The 15,780-nt window shown below is 38.9% G+C and overlaps 1 protein-coding gene across 1 annotated transcript in view; it reads left to right on the top strand.

Annotated features, from left to right (window-relative positions):
* Nucleotides 1-1,836: 1,836 nt before the first annotated feature.
* Nucleotides 1,837-15,780, top strand: part of LOC137250240 (homeobox protein unc-42) — a 147,204-nt gene continuing 133,260 nt past the window's right edge. Inside the window, exon 1 of the mRNA XM_067782691.1 lies at nt 1,837-2,233. Coding sequence (XP_067638792.1) covers nt 1,852-2,233 — 382 coding nt within the window. The 5' untranslated portion in view covers nt 1,837-1,851. The remainder of the gene's footprint in view (nt 2,234-15,780) is intronic.

The following is a 15,780-nucleotide window of genomic DNA, read 5'->3' on the forward strand; positions in this document are numbered from 1 at the left end:
GTATATCATTTTAAGTTTGATCGGCCGCGAATACGCGCGTACCACCGAACCAAAATATTGAGGTCGTCCGTAACATACGCGATAGCTAAGTATGCCATGTATACGGAGCTGTTAATAGCTGCAGAATAAAAAAAAAACCTCGGAGATTACACAATATTTGCATAAAATTTGTTAGCTGCGGTGTTGCACAGAACAGCAGCAGATTGCGATAGAGTTAAACGTATCCGAAATTTCATTAATGTTATTACCCCCACCGCGCTCAAGAAGGGGAAATCGAATTTTCATTATTTGTAAACATTAGAAAATTGGTTTGGTCTTTGTCAGACATCAGACCGACCAACACTGACTAGTTATTGAAAGAGGCGCATGTAATGGGTGGTGGTATAACTACCTACACATCTTCCGTCTGCGTTGAGAGATTTTTCGGCATCAAGTTGACGCGATTAGAAAAGTTTACGAGTTCAGCTCTCTCTCTCTCTCTGAACGAAACTTTGCCATGTGCATACACATCAAGTTGCACGAACTTTGTATGTTGATAGACGCCGCGCGACGGCACGCAATATAATCGTCCTTCGGTGTACCGCGTAGCCTAGCAATACTCCGACCGGAATTACCGTCCCATCAAAGACCAAGTGTGTGCGTACGTGGAAGTGTGTGATTCGAACGTCGGGGCTAGTAATTATTTCAAGTATTCACCAGTCGTTCGTTTGGTATAGACATCGAGGCGCCAATGTCGGTTACGCGTCGGTCAGCTAATGGACAAATAGCTACAAGAAAAAATTGATATATATCAATGCATGCATACAAACATACGTAGATACCAATTGAAATACGTTTTTAATTGTAATTGAAATTGAAATTAATTAATTGTGTTAGCCACGAAATTCGTAAAGCGAAACGTATACCGAACGCCGCAGACAGTGTTGTGTTTTGAAGTGCTTTAAGTGTTGGTGTTGTTTTTTATTGACCAACTCTTTTGTGCGCGTTTGACTTACATATGTAAGAGTTTTGATAGTGTAAAATAATATTAATTCGATATACCAAATCTATTGAGTGCAATACGGTTGAAACGAATACTTAACCTTCAACTCTATCTCATCGCTAGTTCGTTCTCCTTTGACTGGTATAATTGATTTCTTCAAGACGTATATCGATACGCGCTTCTACACCGGCCACAAGTTGGATTTCAAACAACAAACTTGTGCCGGCGGCCCTGTTTCCGGTGGTGGTGGTGTCGTCGGCAATACAAATTCGAATTCCCATCAATTGCATCACGTTCATCAGCCTCATTTGCCTACCAGCAATTCGTCTACCCACATAACACCACATCATTCCATCTTACACTCGCATCAAACCGGTAGCGCTACCCTATCACATACCGCCGGTCAAGCTCACGATTCTGCCGCCGGTTTAACGCATAGTGGCATACCGCCCGTTGGACAACAACAATCAGCATCAGCGTTACCTACCGCCCAGCAACAAACGACACATCAGCGGCAACAACAGCAGTCGCAAACACAGCACCTACACACACCAACTTCCATCGGCTGTGCAACCAGCAACGGTAGCGCTACTTCAGGTAGTAACAGTAGTGCCGTCGGCTCCAACTCCGTATCGTCGCTTGTAATAGGCAACGGACCACCATCGGGTGGTGGTAATAACATCCATCCAATTTCATCGGTGGCTACCTCCTCCGTTTCCTCGGCTTCTTCTATACCTCATATCGTCCCAACTAGTCTAGGACTAAGCCCACAATCGAGCGCAGATTCACAACAATTCAATATATTTCCTGCAATTTTTAGTCGTCAACTAAACTTTACTGCTGGCACTTGCGGCCAAAGCAAACTTACAATGGATGAACTTCGCCCTAATTTAGTTGGTGGACTACTGGGCTTACAGCAGGGCTTACTAGATGATCATGCAGCTAATATGCAACATGGTGGTATGCCCCAAGACACAAAGTTTATGTCATTTCAGGATAATCGCTTAATGGGTATATCGTCGGCACACGAAAATCGTCTGCTAGGTCTAACCTCATCAATGCAAGACACCCGCTCTCCATTAAGCTCCATCGATAAAAGTTCACTTAATCATCAACGAAAATGTAGTAGTACACCCGAAGACTTTAGTTCATTATACTCCGGACTGCCTACACCTGGCATGGAATCATCATCACATCATCATACACCCGCGCATACGCCACCAACGCGACTATCGGACCATTCGATATCCGGTAATTATCTTATTGATCTTTTCCTTTCACAACAATAAAAAATATAAAATGCGCTCGTCAATGAATTAATGCATGTATGGTTTGCAAAAGGGTGACATGTGTGAGTGACAAAATATGTAAGGAGCTCCTGAGTTGAGTGGTCATTTTAATCCTTTCTTTCAATTTGTTGCACATTTTGTTAAGCGATTTCTTACCGCAAAGGATTATTCTTAATCCTCAAATCGAACAGAGCCCAATAACAAATGCACATCTGCGAAAAGTTTTTAGTGTGTGTGACTGTGCTCTGAGTCCGGCGACTGTTTGTCAATTGAAAACACGCGCCAGAGATTATCACGAATTTTGGGTGATTGTTAGGTTAAGTATGGTAATTATCTTCTCAAATGGAATCAACAAATAAAACATTTGGTTTTGTGGAATTCGAAACACCAATATGAAGCCCGAAAGGAGGGGAATATGTGTGTTCGTTTGTTCGTCTCGAACAGAAGCTATAAACACGTTATGAACGAATTTTGGAAAACTCCTGATTATTTTGCAGCTTCTGTTAACGTTCGAATCGCTGAACTGTCGAATAAATAACTCAAATATTCAGTATGGCAAAATGTTCTTTATTTACGACTCTACTGAGGCAGTAGCGGAATTACAATACTCGCGTTCTTCAGTTAAAACGTTTGAAATCAAATTGATTCACTCTTCCTCAACGCACTACTAAATCTCCCTCCAGGAAACCTTCCCTGTTTTTGTTTTAGTAACTGTGTTACATATTACAACTCATTATCCTGGTTCGTTGCCACACACTCTGTTGTTTCGCAAATGGACTACTTCGAAGAGGTTGAGCTTGATGGATTGGCTTTGCATAATCCGTATCGTTTTGACGTTTCACAACAGTAGTGCGCCATGGCTGGAAACCACCCTTGCATTCTTTCTGGGAAATTCTACCCTACGTTTCAGTGCGTCCATTTGGGTTTGTCAATGCCAGTTTTCTTCCCGTTGGTACATTCGGTTTTGGTTTGTGTGTTCCTTTCGTTCCATCTTTGTTGTTGTTGTTGTAGCAATGCGTCGCCCCATCCAATAGGTGGCGACCGATCACAAATAGTCGTCAGTGACCTATAACGGGAGTCCAAGGAAACTGGCTGTTTCAACAGGGGTGGGCTATAGTGAGAGGGATGTTAGAGGCATTGGATCCACATTGAAGAGATGGTTGGTGTCATGTGGGGACACATTGCAAGCAAGACTAACATTTTGTATGTCGGGGTTGATTCTGGATAGGTAAGAGTTGAGCTAGAGTGATGCGCGTTTCTCTAGGGAGAGCGGGTTCCTCTGCTAGTTCTGGGTATTTTTCTTTAAGTACTGAATTCGCCGGGCAATTCCTCGCATGTTTGTGGATATCACTGAAGACTTGCTTGTGCTTTTTTGCTTCATACGGTTGTGTTCTCAGGTGCCGTATCTCCTCATAATGCTTACGGAGATGCCCCCTAAAGCCCCTGGGAGGTGTAGCCTCATCAAACAGATGTCTGTTGGGAAGCCCAGGTTTCTGGGTATTCAACAGAAACTGTTTGTATAGCATTTCATTTCTCTTCCTAATGGATAATACTCTCGTCTCATTGTGGAGGTGGTGTTCTGGGGACATAAGAAGACAGCCTGTAGCGGTTCTGAGGGCAGTATTTTGGCAGGCCTTTATTTTATTCCAGTGAGAAATATTTAGGCTTGGCGACCATATCGGGGAGGCGTAGCATGCAATGGGCTGGCCAAATGCTTTGTAAGTGGTAATTAGCCTTTTTTTGTCTTTTCCCCAAGTACTGCCAGCAAGACATTTGAAGTTTTTTATTACTGCTCTGGATTTTCTGTACAATTGCGGCTGAATGCTTACCAAAATGTAGATCCTCATCTAACGTCAAACACAAGATTTTTGGGTGTAAGACAGTCGGTAGCGTAATGCCAGCGACGTGGATGTTCAATATGGTCGGCATTTGGCGCATCCATGTTGTAAATAAGGTCGCCGATGATTTGGTTGGTGACAATGTCAGGTTTCGCGAAGCGAAGAAACTGGGGAGATCAGGGAGATATATGTTTATTTTGTGGCAAAGCTCATCGATGTGTGGGGCTGGGTCATCAGGGTAGGCATGCGCGGTTCCATGGGGAGAACCTTTTTTGTATTGACTGTAATGAAGAAGTATAATACTAATCTACATAGTAATTTCTTATCAAACAATGGATTTTTATTAATTTTTAATTTTTCTTGCTTTTTTACGTTATTACATATATTTAAAAAAAGGGCCCCCTCCCCCCCCCCCCCCCCCCCCCCCCCACCCCCCTAGAACGTAAAAAAGCAAGAAAAATTAAAAATTAGTAAAAATCCGTTTTTGGATAAGAAATTACTATGTAGATTTGTATTATATACTTCATTACAGTCAATACAAAAAAAGTTCCCCCCCCCCCCCCATGGAACCGCGCATGGGGTGGGAAACAATAGTGACTTCTTCTGGTGGTGAAGGTAGCTGCGTTATGTAGAAGTTAAACAGAAGTGGGGATAGGAGACCACACCTATATACGAAGAAGTAAAAACTATAGTAGCGACCATTGTGGATAAGTATTGTAACGAATTTACTGCAACTCCGCTTATTTCAAATCTTCTACTAAGATTCGAATCACTAAACTGTTGAATAAATAACTCCACTTTTCAATAATGCAAAATGGCCTTTGTTAAAGTACAATAACACTACTATTGCCCCACAAACTGATTCTCGCGCCTCTACTGTTGTCGCCTTTTATACTGTCTGGTTTCCTTGTTGCATATTTCTAGGCTTTTCCATTCCGGAACTTATTAGTTCCTACTACGTTTATAGCTTCTCATATGCGCGTGAGTAATACTTGCACAAATTATTGCCCTCTCTTGTGAGCACCTCTGATAAGATATATGCATGTGTTTGTGCGTTGCTTCTCCGCTGCGTGTACGTACATATGTGTAGACATAATGATTGAATTATTGATGTGCATCAACTCACTGCTTAGCATCAGCTTAGAAATGATAGTACCCCTTAGTGTTGCTAATATTCGTAACAGTATGGTACACAATGGTAGCGACTTACGACACAGACAGAACAGATACAACAGAACAGAAACTGATGCTGTTTACGGAGTCGTAAACTTTTACAAGCGAGAAAAAAGGACCAATGATATTGAGCATAATGTGAGGCTCCTGGTGTAATACATAACGAATTTCATCATTGATTGTCAACTCTCGGCGAGAGAAAGTGCAGAGAAATACATGGCATACCCAGGCAGGCGCGAATCACTTTGGTTCAATCTCAACTCCAAAGATATTTTGTCAGAAAACACAAACCTTGATTGTGGCCCAACTCTTAAAACTGATAATTTCCTTAGACTTCCGTTAGAAAATCTTGATGGCTATTCCATGAGTAACATGCTCACCACAGCAGTCGCGTTTAACAGCCGTAACGTGGTTGTGTTCTTTCTTAGTTTAGCCTCAAACGACCACTCAATAACCAGAGCTGCTGCAGAAGTTTTGTTCGGTGAAGTAAATCTATCAACCATATAGTCACAGTCGGGCGAACGCCGTGATATAGTTTGTAATATGCCTGTCTATCAAAGTATCATCAATTTAATTGAAAGGCTCAAAGTAGCAAAAGGCTGACCTAAACAATTTGAAGTTGCATCGCGCTAAAGTTGCTTTTAAAACACAAAGTCGCCTTTGATGCACGGTGCATTTCGCTCATTTACTTCAATATTGTCATAACTCAAAAAACATGAATTTTGAGTTAATAACATATAAACGTACCCAATATCATGATCTATGTTGTATAATAAAATCTGTGTGATCAGTTAAAAATTTATCACGTGCTATAAAAATGAAAATATGCCTTTAAATGGGCAACATATGGCAGTTAAAATCTTTGAATGGCTTTCTGGAAAATTGTTTTTTTTTTTTTAGTTATGACACTATTGAAGTAAATGAGCTATATGTCCTGTAATCTTGTGAAGAAATTTTCTAGCGAATAGTTCAAGAGTGTGCTTATGTGATGCTCTCTCGTCCATGACGTTCATTGAGATTCATTAACACCTGTTTGCCTTTTTCCGTCTATTTATGTGGATATAAATAAAATATGCTCAACCCAGAAAGTTGGCACTGTTGAGGAGCTGAGGGACTAACATTTTAAAGAATTCGCTAATGAGTGCGTTTTGTTCAATTTAGCTGTTAGATTTTTTTTGGTAGTTTTTTTCAAAAACTATCCTTCCTAACAAGTCCTTCCCATTTTTCATGGCATGAAGATCCAGAGAGGAAGCGGGTTAATCTAAAACGTCTTTGAAGAAATAATCGTTTTTATTTCGCGGCTGTCATGCACCCTTAAACAAATATTATACTTGGAACAATTTTCCTTCGAGGAGATTAAGGCCGTGCTTCTCTTCCAATTCGCGTACTGCTCCTTTTTAATTTTTTCTGCAAGTGGCGAAATGGAACCTACATGTTTTATGCCGACTCCGAACGGCAGCTACAAGACAGATGAATTTTCACTAAGAAGATTTTCATGGTACTGCGAGGGGCGACCCCGGTAGGAAAAACTTGTTTCTATTTAAAAAGCTTTTATTTTTATTTTTAATGTTGCGTTGTCCGGGACTTGATCCCAGGACCTTCGGGGTGATAGGCGGAGCTCGCTGCCCCCACATCACCTCTGTCGCTGTCACGTAACAATACATATGTATAATTATTTTCCTGAAATATCAACGGTACTTTACTGTTGGTGCTATAAAATAATTGAAAAATATTAAGGTAGTCCGACCTTTGATTTGATTTCAATGCACAAATTTGGACCTCTTCTTCGAAACTCTCCAATAACCCCTTCTATCGAATACTCCAAGAACCATCACATCTTCTCTCTACACCTTCCATGATTCCGAGCCATACATCAGAACAGGTATGATCAGCGATTTGTAGAGCGAGCGTGATTTTTGTTCGTCGAGAGAGGGCTTTACTTTTCAATGGCCTACATTGAAATTGTTTTTTTTTTTTCGTTAGTGCTTGGTCTAGGCGAAACATTTCACAGTCTCCAATGAATATCCGTCAACAATAACGCAGCTGCCAAGGCGCGAATGTTATGTGGATGGACAAAGAGGCTTCGGCCAGAGAAGTTTTTCAATCGACACCCGCATTTGGAAGCAGAGGAGTGGGGAGACTTCCACTGCCTGGGAGAGGCATTTCGTATCAGTTACCGCTTAACTGGCGTAACTTATTGGTGAATTATCCGCCCGTTAACACAATAACTTGAGCGAAAATTGAGATATCTTAACGAAATTCGGTATACTGACTTATCTGGACCCAGAATATTGTAACGAATTTACTGCAATTCCGCTTATATGCAACCTTCTGCTAACGTTAGATTCACTAAACTGTTGAATAAATAACTCCAATATTCGATAATGCAAAATGGTCCTTATTAGACTACTTTCAAAATAACACTTCTATTGCTCGACAGATAGCGTGCTTAATCAAAATGATTTTCGTGTCTCAACTGTTGCTGCTTTTATAGTGTTTAGTTTCCTCGTTGACATATTTCTAGGCGGTTCTATTCTAGAATTTACTAGTTGGTTAGCAGCTATAAAATTACCAACTATAACTACGTTTATAGCTTCTCAAAAGCGCGTGTATATGTGAGTGTTACTTGCACAAATTATTGCCTACTTTTGAGCGCACCTCTTATAAGATATATGCATGTGTTTGTGCGTTTTCTCTCCGCTGCGTGTACGTACATATGTGTAGAAATAATGATTGATACGCTTATGTAGATACAAGTGACTGTCTGCTTTATTGTTGTTGTGGCTTCATTTACTTAGCATCAGACTAGTGATGTGAGTATCACTTAGTGTCACTAATATTCGTCACAATATATTGGTATTGAGGAGATGAAAATTTGAAAGCTTGTCAAGCGGTAAATATAAAAACCCGTTGAAGCTATCGTATTGAAATTTGCTTTAATATTTTATATTTACCCAACCTTAATGCAGAAATCTTTCCGCCGTTACTATTTAGCCACGGCTCCTGGAAGGAGACGACATCCACTCCGCCTTGTTCAAGTAGAGGTAGCTGACCCCACCTTTGAGTGCTGAAGATTTATCTGAGGGATATCTATCATCATCAGATTTCTTCAGCACGACATCCATGGCGAAATCGCCATCCGAAGTAAAAACCTCCTCCGCCCTATCGAACACGCGGAAAACCCTGATGACAGACCCAGCTGTTTGATTTAGACCAATCTAGCTTAGATGTTTATTGCCAAACGTTGGTAAAATTGAATGTTCAGATGCCTTGTAGGACATCTGAAAATGTATGTGTTCAATTCGAATATATACATTTTTTTCTGACTGAAAAACTTAAAAAAAAAATGCAAACTGTGAATGTAGGCCCACATTTTAACATTATGAAAATATAAAACGTCTTATAAAACTGCAGTGGAAATAGTTCATATATGAAATTTTATAAATATTCACAGTTAAAGCTCGATGTTGAAATGTAGTGGGTTTTTTCGCTTTGAAATAACACACGTCGAAAGTTTCGCAGCCGTAATGGACGCAAAGGAAAATAAAGATACTATTTAAAATTGAACATTTAAGATTGCAAATGGATATACTTTTTCATTATTAGAAGACTCCACAAAAACCGATTTTTGTTTGTGTTGCTTTGGCTTTGCCGTTGCGTTGCCTGAAGATTAAGAACAAGAGATTGAGGCGTGTGTGACTTTAAAGGCAGCTGTTGACGCAACGCAAGAGCCCAAACGCCGCAAAAGTAGATTACGTTTCGCCCTTAATGCTTAAAAATTTTTTCTGCTCGGTTAGAAAAAAATTTCAGTGTGAAAACAAAATCAAATTGAGTTGTTTAACTTGTTTTTGGTTATCAATTGAAATTATTTTCTAAAGCTGTTAACCATGGTTCAACTGCGTGGTTGGCTCATCTGTACAAAAACAAAATGTGTTAGTTCAGATTGTCAAAATCTGCGTGTTGGCGTTGGTGCGAATGGTATGGAGTGGAAACATAAAATTTAGCAGTTTTTGTATGTTGTAAGAAAATATTGCCAGTGTGTTGATTTCATTTTGAGTTTGCCATCTCCTGTTGACAATCCCATCGGCCATGCAATGAAATAAATAAAATCAGCTGATGAGATGAGCCAACCATATAATTGAGCCATGCTGTTAACACAATGCCCTGCCGCCTTGTCAAAAATAGAGTCCCCGTAATTAAATGAAGGTGAAAATAATATGCAAGCGTAGAGCGAAATTTACGCGACGGAATATTTCGACGACATATTTATTTCTATCATCGCCGCCGAGTATCTTGCCCCAGGCGCTACTCACGGGGGCGGCGCCAAATGGTCCGCAAAACAGAACTTCCTGGATAATCTGTATTTCTATTATAACTGATTTCTGGAAAATATTACTTCGCAGTAGAAAAGAAATTTAACCCAAAACTCCGTTAGAATTACTTACTATTATAATATCGTATGGAGAAGATGTTTTTCAAAACATGCGAGTGGCACTTAAAATCTCAGTATCAATTGCTAGCTGCGAACGTTCATTCAGCAAATTAAAACTGGATTTGATGGGGCAAGGTCGCGTAAGTGACCTAACATTTTTAAGTGTGAAAAAAGAAAAATTTGATTTGATAAATTTTGATGATATCATGGATATATTTGCTTCATCAAAGGCAAGTAAGATTTTTGGCCGGGGCGCAAGAATACCTCACTACGCCACTGATGTAGCTCTTAATTTTACTGCCAAAACACATTCAAAAAAATTGGGAGAGATATCGAAAAGGTGCTTCGGTATCATTATCAGTGTTGCCAGGTAAAAATTTCTTTGGGGCTAAAATCTAGAAAAAAGGCATAGAAAGGGCAAAATTTCTTCAAGAAAATCAAAAACCCGTTGCAAAAAGAGCTAAAAGTATATTTTCCAATATAAGTTTTCACATTTATTTCAAATCAAAGTTATAAAAAAGGTACAAAAGAGGTACATAAATAATTCTGTTTTTATATTCAGTTGAGCAGAGCTTACACAGTATCTTAACTTTGATTGGATAACGGTTGGTTGTAAAGGTATAAAGGAATCGAGATAGATATAGACTTCCATATATCAAAATCATCACTATCGAAAAAAAATTTGATTGAGCAATGTCCGTCCGTCCGTCCGTCTGTCCGTTAACACGATAACTTGAGTAAATTTTGAGGTATATTGATGAAATTTGGTATGCAGGTTCCTGGGCACTCATCTCAGACCGCTATTTAAAATGAACGATATCGGATTATAACCACGCCCACTTTTTCGATATCGAAAATTTCTAAAAACCGAAAAAGTGCGATAATTCATTAGCAAAGACGGACAAAGCAATGAAACTTGGTAGGTGAGTTGAACTTATGACGCAGAATAAAAAATGTGTAAAATTTTGGACAATGGATACTTTTTATGCCATAAGTCGAACAAAAATTTACCACTCCTTGTGAAATTGGGTAGGGACATAGATCCCTTGACGATAACTGTTTTCTGTGAAAATGGGCGAAATCGGTTGAAGCCACTCCCAGTTTTTATAGACCGTCTGTCCTTCCGCTCGGCCTTTAACACGATAACTTGAGCAAAAATCGATATATATTTACTAAACTTAGTCCACGTACTTATCCCAACTCACTTTATCTTGGTATAAAAAATGGCCGAAATCCGACTATAACCACGAGTATTTTAAAGGGGCGTGGGCCTTAGTTCTATAGGTGGATGCCTTTTCGAGATATCGTCATAAAGGTGGACCAGGGGTGACTCTAGAATTTGCTTGTACGATATGGGTATCAAATGAAAGGTGTTAATGAGTAGTTTAATAGGGAGTGGGCCATAGTTCTATAGGTGGGCGCCTTTTCAAGATATCGCCATAAAGGTGGACCGGGGGTGACTCTAGGATTTGTTTGTACGATATGGGTATCAAATGAAAGGTGTTAATGAGTAGTTTAAAAAGGAGTGGGCTTTAGTTCTATAGGTGGACGCCTTTTCGAGATAACGCCATAAAGGTGGACCGGGGGTGACTCTAGAATGCGTTTGTACGATATGGGTATCAAACGAAAGGGAACCTACATACCAAATTTCATCAAGGTACCTTAAAATTTTACTCATTTTATCGTGTTAACGGACAGACGGACGGATGGACGGACATGGCTCAATCAAACTTTTTTTCGATACTGATGATTTTGATATATGGAAGTCTATATCTATCTCTTTTTCTTTATACCTGTACAACCAACCGTTATCCAATCAAAGTTAGTATACTCTGTGAGCTCTGCTCAACTGAGTATAAAAATTGTATGAGATATGCCGATATGGGTATAAAACGAAAGGTATTTCACTCCGCATTACAATAGGGACATTTTTGAGTAGGGTTGCTATTTAGGGTTGGGAAAGTTAGGCGAAATAGTATTGTTGTTGTTGTTGTTGTTGTAGCGATTAGGTTACTCCCCGAAGGCTTTGGGGAGCGTTATCGATGTGATGGTCCTTTGTCGGATACAGATCCGATACGCTCCGGTAACACAGCACCATTAAGGTGCTGGCCCGACCATCTCGGGAACGATTTATATGGCCACATTAAACCTTCAGGCCATCCCTCCTTCCCCACCCCCAAGTTCCATGAGGAGCTTGGGGTCGCCAGAGCCTCGTCTGTTAGTGAAACGGGATTCGCCGCTCGAAGGTGAGGTTGACAATTGGGTTGGAGAAGCTATATATTGTGCTACACAACCCCTTGAATCCCGCGAAATAGTATTCGTATATTTGTATGTTTGTATAGCCGAACGATTTCGAGAATGGCTCAACTGATTTAAATGAAATTTGACACAGAAATAATGTATCACCTTCTAAGACTTTCTACCTAGGTGTTGCTACTCAGAAGGTTTCACAAGGGTGCCACCTATTCGAAATAAAAAAAATTGCATGAGATATTCCGATGTGGGTATCAAACGAAAGGTATTTCACTGGGCATTACAATAGGGACATTTTTTAGTAGGGTTGCTATTTAGGGTTGGGGCAGTTAGGCGAAATAGTACTCTACTTACTCATATTCTATTAGAGCTTTAAAGGAGAACATTAAAATTAAAAATCTTCGTCAAAAAAGTCTTACACATGATTCGACTTAATTTTCTTAATTCCACATACGCTAATAAAATTGAAATGCAATATCAAGGCACCGTGGAAAATTCTAGCAAAATATATTTAAATGCATATTTTTGGCAAATATGAAATGAATAATTGCAATTTCTCACAGATTACTATTAGGAAGATTTCTCACCATGGTCTTTTTCTACCGTTGAACACTAGAGGCATATGTTCAATTTGAAAACGACATCAAACCATTTAACTACTTACCAACAGATGGCGCTTAGGGAAGTAAGTTGACATTTAATTAAACTAACTGATACCATGCAAAAATCGCGAGTACTCCATGCATGCATGTATGTAGTACTCGCTATGGACCAACCGAGTACTCCAAAATTAACCACAATTCATACAAAAAATATGGTGCAATTAACATTGCGATGTCCTAGGACTGGACCATATACTCCAGCTTCGCATTACATCAGAGTAATCCATGGAGTACCCACAGTCCAATAAACATCGTGTAGTGATTACAATCGTTAAAAACGAGCAATGATCGGCTTACAATATGTTCGTGTAGAAAAATGAATTGGTCCATTGCTGCATTGCAGTGGAGTATAATGGTATGTACTCCAGTGGACCACATGATCCAACGATTTTTGCAGGGTAGTTGTTATTCGTGAAATTTACAAGTTTTTGGAATGTAATAAAATTGTGAGACTTTCATAGTATATAACTAAAAAAATGTTTGAAATTAATAATTCGGCGATGATGACATGTAGAACAAAGTATGTTATGCGGCATACTCGAAGATTGTCGAGCAACGCTCGGTGGCCCAGGTACTATAATTTATAATTGAGCTAGTTTTGATATGGGCTTTGACACATATTTACTTACCTATTTGTTGTTGATTAGCTAATTCAATGTACATCCTTTGCTGATTTTCCTTATTAAACTACAGTTTATACAGACTCCCAATTCAGTGATTGCCAAATTTGCCGCTCTTTAGCTATTTAGCATAAGGTAACTGCTAGCCATTGAATGAAGTGCCCAAAAGTACTTAGCATGAGTTTTAACTTGATGAAATTTCACCTCGATTAATATAAAATTTACATAAATTATCTTCATGTTGCATATTCATATGGTAGTTAGGTCGCCGGTCGCTGGCAAACCGACGCACCTGAGAGCTTTACATTTTACGGTTTCTTTTCATCCTCGTTATTATTTAAATGAAATAGTAGATACGTACATGTGAGATACCTGGGTTTTGTGGATGTTGTTTTTGTTGACAGATCCCGCCACGACCCGTCCACTACATACTTATGTATTTACAATTACTACATTTTCGCAGCATATATACAAATATATATATATATATCTGTAACGTCTTTGACTTTTTGCGCGTCTTGTGGCCGCAGTGAGGTTATTCTAATTACATATTCATAATTTTAGGGTCAGCGTTGGGCGTACGCTTAAACGCGTTTTGAATAATAATTTGCCGGCGTTTTGTCGGTATTTTATGTGTCGCCTTAAAGTAGTCACTTATTGCTATGAAAACAAATTTTAGCAGTCACGCTTACTAGATATATATGTATAAAGGATAAGCTAATTTAGATATAGAGTGTTGGTATGTTTGCCATTTTCACTAATTTTACTCGTTATCATGTACGTATATGCATGCATTAACCGGCTTCCTGATATTGACAAAACAATGTTTAAAACAATATATTAAAGTATTTTTTTTTTTAGTTTTGTGGCTTAACAAATATTAGTAAATAAAGTTTTACATATTTAATTGGCGCAGCCGCTGTGTTTTAATTCGCTGGGATATGTTGGTGTCTGTATGAAGCCCGTACAGCTCATCATTAGATCTTCATCAGTACTCGCCATCGCTTAGAGGTCCATAAATCTTTCGAAGAACTTTTCTCTCGAATATTCCCAGAGCCGCTTCATCTGATGTTTTCATGGTCCATGCTTCTGCACCATATAGCAGGACAAATGTAGAGCATGATCTTTGTTTGCCGAGAGAGAACTTTATTTCTCAATTACCCAGTGAGTCGAAAGTAGCATTTGGGAGTTTACATTGTTACGGTAACGACACTATTGTGCAAAACTTTTATAATTTTAAACAAAAATGTCAAATTAATGATTAGATTATTATAATCTGCAAAAAGTAAAAATGTAGTAAGGAAAAAAAAATAATAATTGCTAAAGTCCAGCAAAGGCCGAAGACGTGCGTTACGGCCGCGACATTATAAATTGATATATTGTGGGGAATCCTTTTCCGTGCCATAAACAGTAAAATTTTCCCACTAAACTCACTCTCTTACCATATCTAAATTTGAAATTGTATATATTATAGCGGTCACCATTTAGTTGAATAACACAGGCCTGCAAAAATTGATTTTTTTTTTGTTTTGGATCAGGAAGCCATTTTCGACGTATTTTTGCGCGCTGAATCCGAATCCGTCCTCATATTTGGCCCAGCACATCAGGATTTTGAGATATCCTAACCTAAAAGTGCGAAAAACGCTGTTTTTAGCATTATTAGAGTTTATTTTGTAACAACAGGAAATTTTTCTGTGCAAATCTGCTTACAGTATCTTTGAGAACAACTCTTCCCCACAAAATAAATTTATTATAGTAAGGCAAGTCAGATCGAAAGTTGAAAGTTTTTCAAAATTCTCGTCCACCATATTGGCTCCGCCATTTTGAAATTTGATAGTCTTTTAGCGAATTTGTAATCAGCAAAGCCGAAAATCTCTAGATACAAGTTGTCGTGAAAAACCGATTGCAAGAATAATACGTGACCCAAAGTGCTAGCGGCCACCTCATGATATGTGACTCCGAAAATAGACCCCAACGTGAATTGACCACATCTCGGGGAAAAAATCGAATTGAGACGTTCGAAAATGGATTTTGTGGAGAAAGAGTTGTTCTCAAAAATACTGTAAGCAGATTTGCACAGAAAAATTTCCTATTATTAAAATATAAACTAAAAAAATGCTAAAAACAGCATTTTTCGCACATTTAGGTTAGGATATCTCAAAAACCTGACGTGCTGGACCAAATCTGAGGAGGGATTTGGACTCAGAACGAGAAATACGTCAGAAATGATTTCCTGATCTGAAACAAAAAAACCGTGCAGGCCTGTGTAATTATTGGCGATATTTTGCAAACAAACACTAATGCGCAGAATGTTTTAATGGTTTCATGTTAACAATTTATTTTGTTTAAATTTTTCCTTAGACTGAAGCAATGAAGTAGTATTTATATGGCATATTTACGAATTACTTTTTGTGTGTTAACAAACATGCGTGCATACGTTCTACCTCATCGATTTTCCATTAACAACTAAACCAATACCAATAAGATGATTTTAGTTTTACTCACACAGCGACAGTTTGAATTTTGGGGAC

The sequence above is a fragment of the Eurosta solidaginis genome, chromosome 4 (assembly GCF_040869045.1).
Source record: "Eurosta solidaginis isolate ZX-2024a chromosome 4, ASM4086904v1, whole genome shotgun sequence".
Taxonomy (NCBI): Eukaryota; Metazoa; Arthropoda; class Insecta; order Diptera; family Tephritidae; genus Eurosta; species Eurosta solidaginis.